Here is a 20,740-nt window from a genome sequence, read left to right on the forward strand (position 1 = left end):
ATAACAGTAAAAAAACAACTTTGGTGTCTCTCATGAGAAAATAATATTTAAACCAATATACATTGTGATAAAAGAAATTACTGAAGAATTACTTCTTAAATAACTGTTGATGCTGCTGATTTTAGGATTGTTTAACATGACACTTCATTTCTCCAGAAGTCACAACTGTAGCACACAAGCTACAAATTAGATTTTTGAACACAGACCAATTAGTTATAATTATTACAGATGAGCACTTATCTGCATATTTACTAATTTCCAGGGATACATTTTATCCCTGGAAATTAGTCAGAAACTATTTTTGTTAATGTGTTATTCGATCCTCATACAGTGGATCTGAGATATGTGTCTCATTCCCACAACAAAAGAGGAAGAAAAAAATAAATGAAATTGACAAAATGTCAACGTCAAAGTCACTTCCTTCAAAGAAAATAAAAGTCTTACACTGCTACTGCATTTCTGTCAAATAAGTAAAAACAATCAGAAAAACAAACACAGCAGCATCATAATGATTTTAAGTTTATTCTTCAAGTGGGAAAAAAAAATGAAATGAGTGAAACTACTCTTTAAGCCTTTGGCCCATTCTGGGATTGAACAAGCAACCTTTCAACCTTCCCATTACAAGCCCAATACCTTCCCTCTTAACCATGGGCTTCCTAGATACTGCACACAATGGCCTTTTCTGTCACTACGATAAATCTCTATATGTTGTGCCCATGTCATATTTACATCCCGTCAGTGTAAACTAGTGTAGGTTATATTGGGTGCCCCACTGTACGCCTCAAACCATCCTGTGTAAACAGTACAGTTAGATGGTATGGTTTATCATGACGAGAAAAATGTATCACACAATGATCCCACTGTGAGAAAAAAAAAAGAAAAAGACAGAATATTGATGAAACAGTGGTGAGTATATGCTTGTGATTTGCCCAAGGCTACAACATGAGAAGTTTGAAAAAGGGGGGATGATTAAAGGGAAGCTATGCTCTGTGGAGAACAGAGCAATCATTGGCAGGACCTGGTCTCTCCCTGCTGCCCTTGCTCCCCAAAGAGGCAAGCAGCCTGGAGTGTAATGGGGCCAATGTGTCTCATTAATGCATTGACAGATATGAAAAGTAGCGGAGCCTTTATGGCAGTAGCATCAGTTGCTTGGAAAGAAGGAATGATGTATGTAAAGGTTCTTTTAGTACAATTGTGGCTGCTGGTAGGTGTAGCCCTTAAAACAATAGCATTCACAAGTTGAGGGGATGTTTTTTAATAAACTATTACTTCGTATTTTTCATATAAACATGTTTTAACTACAAAAAACACCCACAACAGCATAATTCATTTAGTTATCTATATAACTCCAGAAAACATGTACACTGCTGATTTTAAGTTGGCCACATGCACAGCATATACATCTTTGCAAAATAACAAATCTGCATTTGTGCATTTCTTGGGCTATATGCAAATGAAGTGAAGCTCTACAGTCCACAGAGTGGGTCGGGTATAGCTCGCTTGTGAATGCTGGAAAAGGCCGAGTGAGGTAACCTTTCAACAGATCGAGTGTGGGATCTAATCACAATGTGAACCTGATGTGATAACGTATATGTGTGCCCGGCCATGGAAAAACCAAGAACAAGCCATTTTGAGTTATTTACAGATTCTGAAAGTGTAACTTCTAACCTGAAAGGGGAGCCGAGAGACAATATCATCACATTTGCATAGTCCAACCCCCTCCCAGTCTAGCTGTCAGTGACATCTGATATCTGTTAGCCCACAGGACAGCAACTGTTGTAGTAGTTTGAACAATGGTTATCAATCACAGGTCTCGGGACCCCAAGGGTTCTATGGAGAGGTTCCAGGGGGTTGTCAGATAAAAATAAAATGAAATATGAATATCAATTTCATAAAAATTAAAAACAATAAAGGAGACTTACTTAAGAGTTAGAAGGATCAAAGATAGACACATAATATTGAATAAAATAAAATACATGTAAGTGCCTCTGTGGTGTAGTGTGGATGGATCTGTCTGAATTAGTTGATGATGTGCAGCTATAGTTGCAAATTTTTATAATCTTATACAAATAAAACATACATTAACTGCTCAAAACACTGCAGGTGGCTAAAGTGGCTACAGTATTTACACACTGCATATTCTGTGATGCCATTCAAAGTTGTTCAAACTTTTAACTTCAGACCATGTAACTCACACTCTTTTTCCAAGTTTCTAAAAGGAAATGGCACGATTTGCCGACACCTCTCAGTCTCTGCAAAAACACCAATCAGTGTGTTAATAAATTAAGCAGCATTATGCAGTTGTGACTATGCTAATCTCACAGGAATAAATTAGAGAGTTTTGGGAATCTGATGCTTAATATAGATTACCAATCTGTGATGAAACATACTAAACTCTTGTGTGGCACAAAAAGACACGACTTAATCCAAAAGTTCCCTTATTCTTCCTTTATAAAATAAGATATAACAAACAACAAACAACTACTTTTTTTGCATATTGTTATTCTATTTTGCCTAAAAAGCAGGTTTGGTTATTGCTATTGGAGATACACAGATAAGACATTATCGTTGTGGTGTAGGGCATTTAAACCTCCTTCATTCTTAATATATAAAAAGAGGAAAATTATATGATTGGGTGAACTGGTAACTAAGCACAACCAGACAACCAGATTTTAATTTAACTCCATATGCTATCAGTCATTTTTATATAGATGAAAGAATAGACAGATTTTTTTTTATATGGATTTATTCTACATTTTTGGTGTCAGGCAGTCTCAGCTTTCCTCACAGAACCTTGACAAAAATGGCACAGAACTCTTTTGAAGTTTATTTACCTCAAAGTAGACTTTAGAAATGTCCAAAGGTATCAAATGTGGGACTCAGGCATGGTTTTGCGAGTATAATTGGTATCTCATAGGATCAATCTAACACCTTTTTGCAATAGTGTATCACTTCCTCCTCTCTATCTGATCAGTCTTGACGATACAGGCATATGTGTTATGTAAAGTAAAGTAAAGTATGTATGGTAAAATGCCCACACAAACTGGCTCATTATAAACCTTTATTTAGATTAAATAATGCTAAATGGAAGACGTTCATAATAATGTCAGTGAGCAGCTGTACACATAAGTACATACTTGATTCTCCACTCAGATGCAACCAATTAGGAGCCTACTGGTAGCAGCAATAGCACACGTTTGTTGTTATGGTAACAATGATATGTAATGGCATGTACGTAGGGCGTAAGTGACCTTGGATGTCATGCAGTGACAATAATAAACATGCAGTTAAGGTTGCGTGGAGAGGTCATGATTAAAACTAATGGGTCAGGTTCAGGAAACTATTGTGGGCTGGGTTAAAATAAATATTTCCTTGAGGTAAAAGGATCATTGACATCATGTGGTTTTTGTGGTGTGGTGATTGTGGATTAAAGAAACAATGATGACTATTAGTTCAACACAGGAAACAAATACTGGTCCCCCACTGTATGTGAAAGCATCCACCGTGCAGTCTCTTCCGCCTACAGATTATGTTCTCACTCTGCTCAATGTCACCTGACTTTTTCCTGTGCCCTCGTCATAATGTCTCCTGACAATTATTATTCTTATTTTTTTTATAATAAGCCGCTTGTGCAGATAACGGGGCTCGTCTTTTTTAAAAGAAGGACAGTCGCTGGAGTTAACGGAGAAGCAGCAGCTTGTCAACTCTCTGAGGTCTTTCTATCCCATCTGTCAGGGACTCTGACCAGTGACTGAGAGCGACTCAAGTGTTTTATTTTGAGGGACACATTCAATACAACGGCACTGTTCTGGGGAAAGAAGACTGTGAGGCGTATTGTCTTCCTCTAAACTTCATACAACTCTACAGACACGCATCTCCCCACACTGAATGGTAAAGTAGTAAACGCACATGGCAGTGTCCATGCATGCTTTCATATATTTCTGTACATTTCGGTGCCCACCGATGTTACACAGACCACCATTTACCAACAGCTATCACAATTCTGATTCATTCTGAACACCATAAATAATGCTGGAAGTTCCTCTGAATGGGGAATTTCAGTGTTGTCTGTTGTTAGAATAAGCATTTGACTAATGTCTAAGTGCTTTATGCAGCAACAGTATGATAACAGTACATAAGTTAACAAGTGATTTTTCCTCACACATTTCAAACTCGGTATTTCAGAGAGTAAAGTCACCTTGGTTATACAAAACAGTGTCCTTTTGTTACATCTTTGAAATAGCAGTGGGAGGTGACACGGCTCAGTATTACAGACAGGAAAAGCTCCATCTGCATTAGAATCATGGGTGTAGCAGAATGTTCACCTTCTTGTAAAATCTGGAGAAACAAACAAGCAAATCCATGTAAACACAAAGACTCTCTGTAAGACAATAAAGCTAATGCAGCATTCACCACAGCCAGCATCAGTGCACAGCTCCACCACTACCGTGCAAAACTGCTTTAGAACAACACTGCTGAAAACTCATCTTCCACAAACAAAAGAGCTAAAGGCAGTTTCCTTGCTGTTTTCAAAAGGAAGAGCTTTAGAAAGTTCCTCAGATTGCTGGAACTAAGGAGCCAAGTTCTACAACGACATAAACAGCAGTATAGTTACACCAAATACCAAAAAAGTGAGAAAATGTGAAGGTTCTCAGTCATCCAAGTCATGGCCTTAAGTGCTAAAAATGAAGGCAACTGGTAACTGATCTGTTGCCTCTCTTGAAGATGTTTCGCCTCTCATCCAAAGGGCTTCTCCAGTTCGGACTTTGGTGAGGGAGTCCCCAGGTTTTTAAAACCCTTGGTGGCAACTTAGGGTCATCAACATCACCATCATGTGAGTTGTTTAGGTCACATGGGTCAATGTGTGAAAAGGTGTTAAACTGTTTGGGGAGGGCCATCAAGAGAGAATTGTAGGTCACTGACAATTGTCTTAAACCAACTCCTCTGTTCAAGGTAGGTCGCTCTGGAGTTGGTTCTTCTGTGTTGTGCCATACATGGAAGGTGGTTAACTGTATTCACCTAACACCAAACAGGTAGACCTTCATTCTGAGAGGGTAGATGCTATGTTAAAAACTAATTTCACCAGGAATCACAGAACATGAATTCCTGTGGTGAAGTTGCAATATAATAAAAATCCCTGGTTGCCACAGGGTTTTTTTTAAGATACATGAGCAGATTTTAGAGAAAACACAGGAAATCCCAGGAGCTCAATTCCTGGCACTCAACCCCATTCCATACCAGCTCCACCCAAGCTCCCCAACAACAGTAAAACCAAGCATGTTGGCTCTTTTGAGCTGCAAAAAAATATACAGTTCTGCCACTGATGAGTGGGACAAACATCTCAGATAGTGACTTTAGGTTTCCCATCATTGTGGAATGGAGAATACCTGTGTTCTGCCACAGCTTTGTAAGCACACCAGAATATCCTGCTTAAAAATGGAAGTTAACTTTGTCTTTCAGCAGAAAACTATAAACACAGTGGTCAACAGTGCCTTGTCATCACATCTGCTTTGGTAAGCTTTTTATGACTTGCTATTTTGTGTTTAAAGACCACAGGCAGGATGACCAGTGCCTACTGCACAGGTGGTTGATCTCAAGAGTGAAGTGATCATCATTGTAACATTTAAAAGAGGTATGTAACCTTCCTACTCACCATGAAGGGAACCTTTAAATACATGTTGGTTTTCCCATTCTGGTAATAAATCCGGCAATGGCTGGGTTGCACACAAAACTATTCAGACCATTCTGTCTCAATCAATTAACAAGTGCAGAAAGTGTGGTTTACATTAGCATGTACAGCTTTAATTTTGCCAGTCAAATATTCATGCTTAAAATCCACCTCTCATCCAGGGTATTGTTAAATGTGTCACCAAACAAAACCCTTGTGTATCATGCCACATGTGCACCTCTAGACTATTTATTTTGATGTGGTCTAAGAGAAAGTATGAGTTATGCTAGAATCCATGGAATCTCTATAATTGAATGTCCTGGGCAAGAGTCAGGAGTGGAGCTGTGGATAGGCCCACTTTACTTCCATTAAGCTATATCCAAAGCAAGAATGTTTCAGTGGCTTGACATGTTCCTGGACTGTATAAATATAATGCCAGGGTCAAGATTTTGGGAAAGGAGCGGTTATGCTTTCCCCCTCTGTCAAATGAATGACTTCACAAACCACACATGTTTTACTCAATGTTTCCTACTGAACATGACAAACATGAAAAACAAAGATTGCATGCATTACTATTTAATTCTGGAGTTTGCATGTTGTCTCTGTGGTGTGTGCATGGGTTTGCTCCGGGTTCTCCGGTTTACTCTCAAAGTCCAAAAAACATGCAATATGGGTCAATTGGATTAGGTCAATTAGGTCAATTGGACACTCCGGATTGACCGTAGGTGTGAGTGTGAGAGTGGAGGGTTTGCCTCCATAAGTGGTCCTGAGATGGACTGGCGAAATGTCCAGGGTGTAAGTCATATTGGCACAGCCTCCCCCCGTGACCCTCATGTGGCAGGAGGTTGAGTCCCCACCAGGTCAAAAGGGCTGGGGTAACCCTGAGCTGCTCAGTGGCTGCCTACTGCTCCAAATTCTAGGAAGGTTCCTAGTAGAGAATTGGTTAACCCTTTTGTGACCATCCTGTCATTGCCGATAGGATTTGGCATGTGTACAAAATTTACAACTATGGACTGGTGATCTGTCCAGGGTGTGACCCCGCCTTTCACCCTAGCTGAGATTGGCACAGCACCCTGTGCGACCCTCATGTGGAGGATAAACCGGTAGAAGACGGATGCATGGACACCATGGATGTTCTAACCATGCACATAAATCATCTCAACATGTAAGTGACTGTGATCACAGAGTTTACGTTCCTGATTTTCTTGGTTTTTCCTAAAAATAAGCCATGTGCGTCAGCTTATTCCTTTTTCGTTTATTGGCATAATTGTGTTTAATGATTTCCTGGTTGGAACAAGGGCCTTTCTGCCTGGAGTTTGTATGTTCTCCCCGTGTGTGCATGGGTTTTCTCCGGGTTCTCCGTCTTCCTCCCACCGTGTCCAAAAACATGCAATATGGGGATTAGGTCAATTGGGCACCCTAAATTAACCATAGATGTGAGAGTGAATGGTTGAATGGCTGGCGAACTGTCCAGGGTGTATCCCGCCTATCGCCTATGTCAGCTGAGCTTGGCACAACACCCCCCGCGACCCTCCTGGATTTCATTATGTTTACTTTTTATATGAATGTAACTGAAATAAAGATATTCATTCTTATTCACAAGTGCAATTGCAGTTTTCACCACACCATACATACAATATGTACGTATTGCCGAGGCACATGCATTGGTTGAAAGTGAGAAAAAATAATTAAAAAAAAAGCCATCACACAGTCATACCTAATGGCAGTGTATTGACCTGCTTGCCACACTGGTAGGAAACTAAAGCAGCTGGAGAAAAGAAAATCACAAACATGGGGGAAACCAAGAGTCTGCAAAACTTTTCTAACTGCTGGGCAGCAATTCTAGGCATTGATCTGCTGTGCTGCCACCCTTTCTTATTGAGAGGGAAAGAGGGAAAGAGAACAATGGTGACAGCATCTTTTTGACTTTTTTTTTCTATCGCAAAAGACACACATGGGCGAGATGAAGAACAGAAGAATACAATACACTTGGTAACTGGCTTTTCACTGCCTTTCATAAAGTCCAGCTCAACTAAAACATTTTTGTTTGGCGTACATTAACATGGATGGTTGACCTTCCCGGTGCAGAATAATGTATGTATAGACTTTGAAACAAGAAGCTGATTTACATATTCAACTGCTGAAGGAAACTGAATTTAAGGCATGCAGGTTTATGTGCAGAATTTGATGACACAACTAGTTTGAATGCCAGTCCAATATTCAGCTTAGTGGGATGTGAAAAAACTTAAAATTTTACCAAGATATGGACCTGGAGTAGCAGATATCAGCAATTTAACTTGTAAAAAGACACATATTTCTTCCGATGCTCCATAAGAAAAACAGTGTAGATGCTATTTTAAAATTAAAAATAATAATAATGATAATAATAATAAAAAAGAACTCAAGAGACAAGTGACTGTGTTTTAAAATGTGTATCATAGCATTCTGTCAGAACAAAATATCAGATACATGAAGAAGCACCATGTCATAGAGAAAAAAAGAGAGAGATGTTTATTCAGTTAATCCTAATGCAATCCATCATGTTTATCATGTTGTGACTCCAGATTAGAAACACTTTTTTCCAAAGCTTCTGCAAAGTGTGTTTTTATTTTATTTTATTCTGTTTTGAACAGGAGTCTGGAATTGACGTGGCAAGTTTGGACTAACCTTGGGGTGTATGCCTAAATGCATGCTGGGTAGCCACTATTGATTGTTGACTTTGGTTTTCAAAAATGGTTACCTTCTCCAAGAGGACAAACAAATGTTTGACAGGGTGAGACAGGCAGAGAAGCAGCGAGAGAAATGGAGAGAAGGTCATGAGTAAATTATTTCTCCATGGATGAAAGGCAGCTATAATTTGTTTACAATTGATGTGCATTGTCACAATATTAAATCTAACCGTCCATATCTGCGTGCACAGAAAAACAGATATGCCAATGGTGATTCTGAATATTAGGAAACAGGTGAAAATTGGATTTGGGAAAATCAAATTTTTTTATGGTATGTTCACCTCTATTTCCTCTATTACTGCGAGAATATGCCTGTTGCAAGAGGATTTTGTTTTTGTGGACTGACGTGGGCAGTAATCGCTTATTGAAACATTTGAAAGTTATCAAAACCAGATGAGAGCGTTAAGAAGTCAATTTCTGAGGTATGTGGACATGTTTGAAGTCACTATTAGTGTAGCAATGTAATTTATACAACACATATGTATAGATCTGACAGTGAATTCTTCTAAACGCTACACGTTAAGCCCTCACAGCATTTATGGACACACAGTCATGGATCAGAGGATTACTTTTTGACAAATATTGCTCCCCACTGTCACTGTAAACAGTCCGTTGTGTTTGACTCTTTTGTTTATAGCACCACTGTGATAAAACATGTACCATATATAACACTAAGGCTACAAAGAGGACCAATAAAACTCCTCTAAATTGAACTGCACCAAACTTGTTATAAATGTCAAATTAAAAGCACCACCTCGTATCTTTAATATGCCTCTCTGTCTGACAGTCTGTTGTGCCTTTATCCCCTCTTTGGACTTACAAATCTCCATTTTTTGTCAACGCTTTGAGCGTGTGTGCTCTGACAGAATGTCAGGCAATTAAACAGTCATGGCTCATTGAGCTGGAGGTGGGCCCACTCCTCCAGGCTCCTTTATAGGCAACAGAAGAAATGAATCCACTCCCCTTCCTGTGCACGGACTAGAGGTTCTTATCAAAGACACTTTTAACTACTGTCAACATTCACGAGGCTGAGCAGTGTCACTATCATGGGTAATTATCCTGTGTTAGAATGTAAGCGAGGACAGTGTGTGGGTCAACAAAGACCAGCTCTCACAGAGAACACAGTCCCATCCCTGTTGGGAGGGTGACCGCACACGTGCTTTGACATTAATGAGGGCAATAAGGCAGCAGCTCTAGACAAAACTAACACCTTTACAAATAGCCTCATGAGCAGAACAGAACAGCGATATGGGAATAAAAAAGCTTAAGGTAAAAGCACAGTTACAGCTCTGTTACTTCATTTGTGTGATAACAAGCCGCTAAAGAGCTGCTTCTGGTCAAACCCTGTGTTTGTCACGCTGCCCTATGTTTGAAACGAGAAGTGATCAAACTTTCCGGTCACAGTATCTCACATGTCTGTGTTCACAATATTGCACAAAATATTTGTTCAACACTCAGAATCCATTTGACAGGATAACTAGCAACCTAGTGAGGCACTGCAGTGAACGCAGGCAAGGACAGAGAATCATAGATAGCAATAGCAATTATTTTCTTTCTTTTTTTATTCTTGATTCAAAAATCATTTACCATGTTGGTTACCTGCCACTGAACTCCTGCCTTACAGTACATTGGTGCTGAAGAACCGCTGAGATACAAGGATAAGTTTGCAAGATACAATATGTGACACCTGCTGCTACAATAATATGTACATTGATGCAACCTCAGCCCAGAGATGGATTCAGAACATGGCTAATGAATAGACCTAGGACAAATCCACTGGTTTTAACGCTCAGAAACGATGAAGGGTAAAATAACATGTAGACCAGTAGTGACTTTCTGTATGCCTAGCACTCATGTGAGAAGACGAAGAGAATCTGTAAAGGGCACAAACACACTGCTATCGGAGTCATTTATAGGCAGCCTTGCATCGATCTAACATTAGAGTCACGTAGCAATGAAACCCACGGGAAAAAAGGACAAACATTTGCATCTCTATTTCCAGATTTTTATATTAATGTCGTTACATTAAACCTAGTAGTGCTTTCAAAATATTGTCAAAGAAAGTTAGGACACTTATTTACTCACTTAAATCGAAATGGATGCCGACAACACAGAGACTTCACCTGACTCTCTGAATTTTCACAGTATTATGAACTCTACATGGTTGGTCTTCTTCTTTGTAATCAATTGTCTTTGAGCCGAATGAAAAACCTTTAAATTTCCTTACGAAGCTTCGCACAAAGTGGTTCAGTGCCCTCACCATTCTTGCTCGCAAAGAGCTGGATCATCTTCTACCTGACTTTCATAGTCTTACTAGTTACCTGCTAATTGTGGATAATTGTGCATGGCCTTTTCACTCTTGCAAACATTAAATGTAGTGACATGTAAGCGTCTTACAAAAACGGTGCATGCATGAGGTTGTGACTCAAAGCATCTGTCGTGGCGTGCAGAAGGCGTAAGAAGTGGGTGGATCTAGTTCCAGCCGGAGACAACCGCAGTCAGGCCCCGGCCTCAACCAATTAAAAACAAAATGTATACACACGTATGATTGAAGTAACCCTGGTACAGTCATTAACATGTGGCTCCTGATAACACCATACCGCCTTTTTTTATATAATTAGCTGCTATGACCCTAATGTTAATGATGACCACATTCTGCTGCAGGCTTTCGTTTAACTGACCAAACCCAACATCTGACTTGCTGGAGAGTGATGATGCAGATCGTATACAAAAAGAGGCCACGATCAAAATTGCTAAACTATAAAGGTACAGCCTTTGTTCTCTGGTCTTTCACAGTATGTCGGCATTAATGGAAATTTCTTTGACAACATTATCGCATGTGATGTACTGTAGCTACCTCAGCACTCTACTGTACTGTACTGTTGCCATGTCTATAATCTGCACGATCGAGAACAGCACCTGTCTGCCAGTGTGACGACAAGTAGAGGCTCTGATCTCTGCTGCTGTACTTCAACAGAAATTCATTTTATTTTTTCACAAGACATGATGGTATAGATAAAACCAGGGCAACCCATGCATTTTCAGTTCAGGTTTCCGTGCCTCCTGGCCACACTTCTGCATGCTAATGTTTGACTTCAATCGAGATAATGCACCGTTAGCTGAACAACTTTTGTTTTAGTAGAGACCAGTTACTGCAACTGTTCCAGTACTTATAACATGATCGCCAGGTTCACACTGTTATATCACTCATACAACAGTTATATTCTTTTCATACTGTTATAGTTCTTATAGGCGTATTGAACCCATTATATTAACCAAAGTGAATGACATAGGATATTGAATTGGGTAACACAGCAGTGCAGAGGCTTGAAAGCGCCTGTCTCTATGTGTGGATGTTGCAGGTTCCCCCCCTTGTGTGTGTGCGTGGGTCTGTTCTATCTGGGTACTCCTGCTTCCTACCACAGCCTTTCACCCCATGTCAGCTGGGATTGCTCCAGCTCCCCCGTGATCCTCAAATTCACAGAAAAAGACTTGAATTAATCTTTTTTTAAGTTGTGTCGGACGGGCCACAGGTGGACACATTCAGCTGCTGTTATAAACTGTAAGGGTGATGTTATCAATAGGACGTAGATTCTGGTCATGGACTGTAAAGGATTTCTGAGATAATGAGAATTGCTCATGATTGCTAATCATGACCTCTTAATAAGTCTTGGTTCAGTTGACTAAAACACAACGTGTGTTGCTGTATTATCATGTGACATAAAACCAGAAAGAGGAACAGCAGAGAAGAACAAAGGCATATTGTGGTTAACCACACAAGCACCATGACTCTGTTGTGTTAATTATTTCATGTCTAGACAGTCAGCCTCATACTGCTCACTGGTAATTATCACCAACTTGTACTGTATGAAATTAGTGCTGACTGTGATCAACACCACCTGCGATTTATCACCTGGTTTTTTTTTGGTGGCTTTTTTTCCACTTTCTTTTCACATTCACCAAACTTTGCGCTCACATTTTTGCACCTGCTCTTTTCAGTGAAACGCTCTGATAAACCTGGCATGCCAAGGTTCTGGAGCTTTTAGAGGTCTACTCCCTTCAAAGCTGCAGTGACAGAGACTGGACGCCTAAAGCAGGTAAGAGTTATGGTGAGTTGGAATCAAGTCCCTGTCTCTATGCTCCATTTTGTAGGATAGGCTGAAAGCCCAGTTATTACTGAATACTCTGGAGCCCTCACATAATTGTGTCATTAGAGCAAATGCAGGCTGCGACGCTCTGTCACCAGCCCCTCTCTGCAAGCTCTGACTACACAGGTAGATCCGTCAGCTTCTTCCAGGAGCTGGTTTATTAGCAATGGCAATGAAGATCTTGGACTGGAATATGACTAGAATAAATATGGCAGTTGAGCAGCGTTAGTGTTGGATCCCCAAAGAGGAATCCTCACTAGCATAAAGAACACTGTGCGTTTAACTCTCCCTTTGGAGTTTGCAGTTCGACTGTAAAATACCAAGTTTAACAGCTGATAGAAGCCATAATACACCACATCGGCCATTTTTGTTGTTGATAAATGACTCCGTCATTGCAGATTCAAAGACAGTATATGATTCTGAGTGATATGAAAATTAAAACGACTAGGATTTACAGGCCGAGAAGATTGTTTACTTTGAAATCTGAAATAGCACATTGTTTAAACATAATTCCCTCTTCCAGAAATACGATATAAAACAAAGGAACACAATAGTTCAAGCGGAAAAAAAGGAAGAAAAGAAATGAGTATAAAATTATGAACCTTACACTTTGTTGCATCGCATTCCAAACAATCCTCTGGTTTGCAGCAGAAAGGCAGGGAAACAGACATGTTTTATTAATTCAGTGTAGGTGGAAGAGACCACTGATGGACATGCAAAGCTAAAAAGACAACTGCTCTGTATGAAACACCAGAAATCAGCTAATAAAGTGGACTGTGTAAAAATATAATTAGCACAAAAAAGAAAAGAACTCATTTATTATGGGACGCCAAGAGCCGGATGTGAAGAAAAGCTGCTGCTTTTCTAATTATTTATTCATTAAGCAAACTAAAAGAACACACTAGGACAATGGAATAAGCATGTTTTAAGGACTGTTGGAGAGACATTTATTATTTATCAAGAGTCAGTAATTAAAAAAAGTATTTCAAAGGTGTGCGATACAGTATAGCTCTGAATACCAACATATAGAAAGCTTGAAAAGATTCACTTTGAAAGGGGCTAGAGGGGAGAGAAGAAGGGCTCAGTGGCTGTGTAAAGGTAATCCATGATGAGAACTGTCTCTCACCTGAATTGGACTGTCAGCTCCACGTTAACCTTTACCCTGATGCAGCATTTTAGGTTTCAAGGTTGTTTGAGATGGAAATCTGTGTATCAGGATCCAATCCAACAAACATGCAACTAATCTGACAGCAAATAAAAGGTGCGCTTCATAGCAACTGATATGGTCAGCATCACCCAATCTATCTACTGTATCGCCTTTCATCCCCCTCTTTTCTGTCCGTCTAAGTACACAGGGATGAGAAGGGCACTGAATGCATCACACCACACTGTCCACTGCCCTCTTGGGGGTAAAGCTGTTGATTCGTTAACAAACACAAATCAATAGAGGGGTCTGTGTGGAGGATGAGTACAAAGAATTAATTTCCGGCTCCAGGGGCTTATGTTGCCAAATCACCAGCTTTAATCAACAGTGTCAAGTCAGAGAGACGAATCATGTTTACTCTAAGGCAGTGTCTTGCCTGAAAATAGCAGCATGTGCTCTGTCTCCTTACCAGTCTGTCTAGGCTTGTGCCAGCTGCAGTGGTAGGCCGCTCCTCTGGACTGTACGGCCTGAAGCGGGCGTTGAACACATCCGAAACACTGCGGGTAGACCTAGTCATTCCTGCGGGCTTTGGCTGACCACAACCTTGAAAGACCTGCAATTACAAAAACATGGGCACCCAGTTGTCAGGGGTTTGAATTACTTTGGACGCGGAAAATAGGGACAACATGCTGTTTTGTTAAGGTCCTGTGATGCTTTCACCCCACATTACCAACGTGACAGTACTCTACGTCAAGTTGAGGTAATCATGTTGAGAGGTGACTCGACGAGGAGCTGTGACCAATGCTATTTAAGATGATGGAGTTTAGTTTTTACAGGGTTTTGGGAAAACACCACATATACTTAAACCATAAACAAAACTGCATCTGTTGCATGGGAAAGCCAACAGAGCATTTAGCGTTGAATGAAAACTGACATTTGAAACTGTGTGGGCAGGAAAAAAAAAAATCTTCACAACCACCTACAATTTTTTTTCCTCCCTGAGTCCAATTTTGTGGGCAAAGAAAAATGCAGTAAAGCACAGGAAACACATTAAATACTGTTAGTTGAACTAAGATTTTCTGACCAAAGTGAAACATATAATTCAAATATAAGACCTATACTTGGACATAATTAGAATGTGTTCTACTGCACACCTTAGACACAGCCTCGTGTGGCTTACAGCAAGTTCCCTCTTAGTCACTATTTCATTTGTGGGAAGTTTGATTTCAGCAATCTGTCTGAGGTGTTATTTTTGGAATTCAACTAATTGACATACCCTGTAGGAGACCTGCGCACTGTTGTCTTGCATATTCATAATGGCCTCTGATATCTTGACATCAATGGGCTCCATGACAGATTCAATGTTGAAAGGTCCCTCCAGCCTCTGTGCCACCAGCAGCAGGGCATCTGTAAAAACAGTGGTAAAGAGGTGCTGTGTTGGGAGGCAGAGTGGGTGCAAAGAGACATCTTCAGAGAGGAAAACAAACCCTCTGCATACGAAAATAACGCAACACAGTTCAAGTGAAGTGATGTTTGATTCACACATTTACTGTAGATAACACAGCATTACACAAGGCAAATTTCATTTACTCATGGCTACACTCTGTTAAAGTGTAAAAAATGTTAAAATTCTATATTGACCACATTTGTACTGAGTGAATGAGTGATTCTATAAAATATTGACCAGCATTTGCTACATATATTGATGCATTTTTCTCTATTGATTAAAAATAGTTTTGTTTTGGGCTGTTTGGTTGTATAGAACAAAAGAGAAATAACAAATACTAAAAGAAAAATCTGTGGAGGTAGTGACTGTGTCTTGGATTGTAATCATTACTCACTACACTACTAGTATTATCAAATACCTCCACATTCACATCATAATCAAAGTCATTACCCAAGTCAATAAAATGAGGTTGCACAGGAGTAATGAATAATTCTGATGAGCCACATTTCAAAGCTAAGCACTGACTTGCATCTGCGGTGAGCAATGAAGACTAAAAGGTCATGGAATCATTAAAATCAATTTGTGGACACCCCCATTAAAAAAGGGATTTTGTATAATACTATTTGATATTTACTGTGATGATTCAAACTCAAGCTCGTTAGGCAAAGTGTCAAAGTGCACCAAACCCCGCAGGGTGTACGTTAATGGGCCTACGTCTTTGTAACGGAGGTTCTACGTTTGAACGCAGTGGCACAGGGATTTGAACGTCACCAAACCACCAGCTCATAACTGTGCAAGTTTCAGACCTGGAGCCAGCACTTAGACGGTCTGTGAGGAGAGGTTTCTCCATCCACAGACCTCCCAGGATAGGACCTCACCAGCAGCCTGTCATCATGACTACAATTACCTCCTGACTAAATTAGGTCATCCCATCATTTTGAAGATTGCAGAAACAATGGCATGCTTGTGAGTGTCCGAACTGTTCATTTAACCTATGCCGTAAATGTGGAAAACACCTTATTTTTTAATAATATAGCTGCTGCTTCCATAAACTACAAGATAAATGGTGTCTGTATTTATATATATAGACATTGAAGTACATGTATAGATATTAAAGTGCACAAGATATTAATATAAAACTATAATACTTGAAAGTTGTGAATGATAGCCAGACATTTAAAGAAGAAATAGGAAATAAATACTGAACATGAAAAAAAAATGTTACATAGAATAAAATAAAATAAATGCACTCCAGTTCTATAACAGCCGACCTAATCCAAATTTTGAGATCACTAATGGCAGAGGAAAAGAGCCGAGAAACATTAGCTCCTCTCTGGCTCCATTTCCTGTCCAATTATGTTTAAGTCTGAGCCTTTGAAGAGCTCTTCTGTTTGTTTACACTGTGGACTGCAAATAGCCTGTGATGTACCCTGAGATTTTAATATCAGCTACAGACGACCGTATGTCAGTGCCAAATGTTTTTCTACACAAGCTGTTCAATCTCACCACTCTGCTGCCGTGTGGGGAAGTGCAGATGACCCATCAGAGAAGGCAGTCGCTAATTATCCATTAGAATTGATGCGGATGGCTTTTCCTTGTGATTTCTTGATACTGAACTGCAATCAAGGCTGGAGATTGTATCTCTGTCTTATATTTCCCCCCAAAATAATTTGAAAGTGGCATTGTCACATTTAATCTAATTATAATGTAAATGTATTCCGCTGCCTCAGGTATGTCTGCTTATTTTTTTATTTTTTTTCAACAAACACACACACAACAAAGTCAAATTCAAGCATAAGCTTAAAAATTGTCAAGTGGAAATACGGAAAATTTAGGTCAAAGAAACCAAGTGGGAACAACTTGTATTTCACGAAAAAAGAAAAGACGAGTGCCTCCAGCATCAGAGGCGATGGCAATCTTTCCCAACAATGGTGACTTATCTGCAACTTATCAGATGGGCTTGACAAAAAGACGGAGCCTCATACTAACACGGAGAAAGCAAAGAAACCGCAGGAAGAGAGAGACAGAGGGAAGAGAGAAGAAAGCAGAAGAATGACACGTGGTCCTGACTGATTTGAAAGATGACGGGTTTGGGTTTTGCCCTCGAGGAAGAGAGGGCTCCTGCGCCACATGTGAAAACTTCTACCTACATGGAGAATTAATGACTCTCATTTATGAAGAGTGCACAAAGTCCAGTCCGCAGCGGCCTGGCCGCTTCTCTGAGCCAAATTTTCCCTGCGCTGCTTTCTGCAGCACTGTTAGGCCAGTGGCCAGCCAGAGGACATCTTGTTATCATCACGACACAGCCATGCAAATAGACACATCTTTTCCTATTCTGGGCTGATACTGTGCCTTAGTGGATACAGACATATACTGTAAAACTAAAAGGCACCCATGCTGTGAAAACCCATTGTGAGCCAGTTTTGTTCCATTGTGTAGGTTAATGTTTCAGTTTGTGATGTGAGACATGCTTATTTGTGCTGTCTCGTATACAAAAAAAAAAATATATATCTGTGAAGGTAATATTACTCCGGGCTCTGCCTCTTTATCGAGATTGATGTCCTCTTAAATTCAGGCTATGTCAGCCAGCAGCAAGCCTCCAGCAGACAAGGACAAATAAGGAAAGTGAAAAAGGCCATCTATGGCTCTTTGCCTGTGAAGAGCTCCATGGGATGAAAAATGGCTGTAGTGTTATTTGGATTCTGTAAAGCACAGCTCATCTGTGGTTCAGTCAACCAACTAATGGTTCTGTATGAATTGGTATGAAAGTGGAGAGGAAGAACAAAATGCCAACACATGTTGTCATCTGATAAAAAAAAAAAAACCCTCAAAGAAGTTCATTATACATTAGAACACATCAGCACAAAGAAAGGACAGGACTATAAAGAACTAGTCTTTTTTCTTCTACTTCAAAATAATAATCTCTGTTCTCTTGATATAAACTCTCATATGACAACTCTAGACTAACTGATAATATATATGTCAACCATACTTTTAGGTCAGCCATAGAAAAAGAGAATATTTTTCAAGTGTGTCCCCCTTGAAAATGATTCAAGGACCATATACAGTAGCACCACTATGTGTTTAACATTTCTGCTTCACTTCTTGACAATTCAATCACTTTTTAAAAATGAATATTTACAGAATCCTCAAAGGATATATATCCTACAGATGTCGTGGTTTCTTGACTTGTTTATTAAATCTCCTGAAATGTTTTATATGCTTTACTCAATATCATTACCACTATTTACACTAGTGAATAAAACAAATATTGATATAGCAAATATTGCCTGCTCAATATCAGGCTGTTTCCATAGTATGTGTTGCCATTTAACTACATACCATTGTAACAATAACAATAAAACATTATTCAGCTCTTTACCATTTGTTCTGTACATTTTTGTTTCGAGCAGCACACCAACCGCACTGGAGCAGCACTGACGCTGGGGCTGCAGTGGAACTTAATCTGATAATGAGTCATTCAAAAGCACAGTTTCATTAATGTCTTGTCATTTCAAAGAAATCAACATCACAGTTCGCACTTCGTCAAAGCCACACTTTACACGGTACATCGCCACCACTAACCACAGACCGCATCAGCCGCCAAACGGCTCACAGCAGAGACAATAATAAGCCTCAGTGCTCATAAACACACCGGAGAGAATCATCTCGCTCTCCTCACTAAGGTCCCCCTTCTCTGCCAAATTAATATTTGCACAGGTGGGAAGAAAATCTCTGATTAGAGCTGCTCAACCATGTCTCTGTGTAAGTGGGAGTGATTAGAGAAGCGGGGATCTATAAAACTAAATGGAAATTAATATTTTAGCTACAGATGCTTTTGCGCATTAAACAAAGTGAGGACACATTGTTCAACCATTGCAGCTTTGTGTGTTCTTTTGAAATATTTTATATAATGTATAAAATGTATAATGGGTAATTAATCATATTCTTGAGCAAAATAAGTCATCTTTTTTTGTAATTAGTTTGAAGGGAAACTGTTTTTGGATAAATTTTTAACATATTTTTCCACACTCACAGAACTTTGGCCTCTACAATAAAGGAAAGGGAAGTAAGAGGTTTTATTGATTTAAAGACACACCAAACAAAGCGGGACACAACAAAGCAATGTCCTCACTGTAGCAGCAAAATATAAAATGAGGACAATATTAAGGTGAAACATGGCAATATCTGATGTTTTTAAGTCTTATCTTAATCATTCAATTACATTACGTTAAGAGGCTACTTTCTTAATATGAATGTCCCTTTTCGTGCTTCTCTGCAGCAGTTTCTTTGCTAAGATGTGAAAGTAGGAACTGCCGAAATTTAAAATCTCTGAATGATCTAAATAATTCACACTGCTGAAAACCTACTTACTGCTTTTTACTCAACTTCAACAAATCCTTTTGGGAAAGATGTTAAACATATAAATACACGGATGTTAGACTATAGCATAGAGACTGGAACATGAAATAAGAGCTAACCAAGCTCTGTCAAATAATAATACAATCTTATACAATTTCATAATTATTTAATTCAACTCTTAACCCAGTGTTTCATGGGTGGTTCGGCAGTCACACAGGTTGCTATAGAAACCGGCAGCAATGAGAGAAAGTTACTGTCCCCAGAAGACTTTCTTTAATAAGGTACCACTTCATGACAGAAACATTCATAGCAGTGAGCAATGTCTATCTCGTCATAAAAAACTAACAGAAATAAACACAGGCAGGCTTCTGCACTAGTATTAAAAATGTCAACATACTTATGGATCACTGCTAAAAACAAGTGGGCTTTGCTTTGAGAAGACACGACTTCTTCATAATTGAATTGTTTGAAGTTGCTGATAAGTGCAACCCAGCTTGGTTACAGCCACGTAGTGACTCACTTTTTATTCAAGTGGGAGCAGAATCCACGGCTACTTTTGAGTGTCATTGTGCCGAACAATAAATAAATACATTCATTTATCACAAGTACTTTGCAATTTGCAATCAAAACTTCAAGTTATCAAGATATCACTTGTTATCATCTTTCTTTAATCTAACGTTGAAAATGACTGCTGTGCTCTTAAGCCATCTTTGTCTGGATAGAAATTCTGAAGGAAAACCACAAACTACCTGAAGGTGAAGAGCAGATTACACCAAATATAAGGTAATAGAGGTAAATGATGAAGGTGTGAGTGCGAGATGTTTGAGTGAATGGGAGCTGATTGGTTTCTGCACAGGAGGTTCTGCCAGCAGACATTTTGAACTTGTTTTTAATAAACCTTTAAAATGGTTTGTTTAGTTTGTGGTTGGGAAGAGTGAGTCTCCGTATTCATGTTACCATCAGGTTTTCCCCTATAAGCCTGGTCATGACACATATTTAGTAAAATGTCATTCCATTTTGTGGGTGTTGCATGTGTGGAAACTTGACATCTATTATGTGTGCTTACAAGAGTTCACACTCTGCAATGATTTACTACACAAAAATCTGATCCAAACTCATTTTGACCCTCTTTTTCTTTGAGGTAATTATGCAGAACAAGCTAAACTTAAATCTGTTGAAATCAGTGAGAGTGAGACAGATTCAAATACGGCACCTGCAGAATATGCTCATACAAATAATATT

The 20,740-nt window shown here is 39.4% G+C and overlaps 1 protein-coding gene across 2 annotated transcripts in view; it reads right to left on the reverse strand.

Annotated features, from left to right (window-relative positions):
- gpc6b (glypican 6b) overlaps positions 1-20,740 on the reverse strand; it is a 66,159-nt gene that overhangs the window by 10,127 nt on the left and 35,292 nt on the right. Inside the window, exons 5-7 of one of the 2 annotated variants that reach the window (XM_044019369.1) lie at positions 14,966-15,096; positions 14,159-14,302; positions 13,153-13,182 (exon numbers count right to left, since the gene is read on the reverse strand). In XM_044019369.1, coding sequence (XP_043875304.1) covers positions 13,153-13,182; positions 14,159-14,302; positions 14,966-15,096 — 305 coding nt within the window. The remainder of the gene's footprint in view (positions 1-13,152; positions 13,183-14,158; positions 14,303-14,965; positions 15,097-20,740) is intronic. The other variant, XM_044019370.1, reaches the window with a different exon arrangement.

This window comes from Solea senegalensis, linkage group LG2 (genome assembly GCF_019176455.1).
Source record: "Solea senegalensis isolate Sse05_10M linkage group LG2, IFAPA_SoseM_1, whole genome shotgun sequence".
Classification (NCBI taxonomy): Eukaryota; Metazoa; Chordata; class Actinopteri; order Pleuronectiformes; family Soleidae; genus Solea; species Solea senegalensis.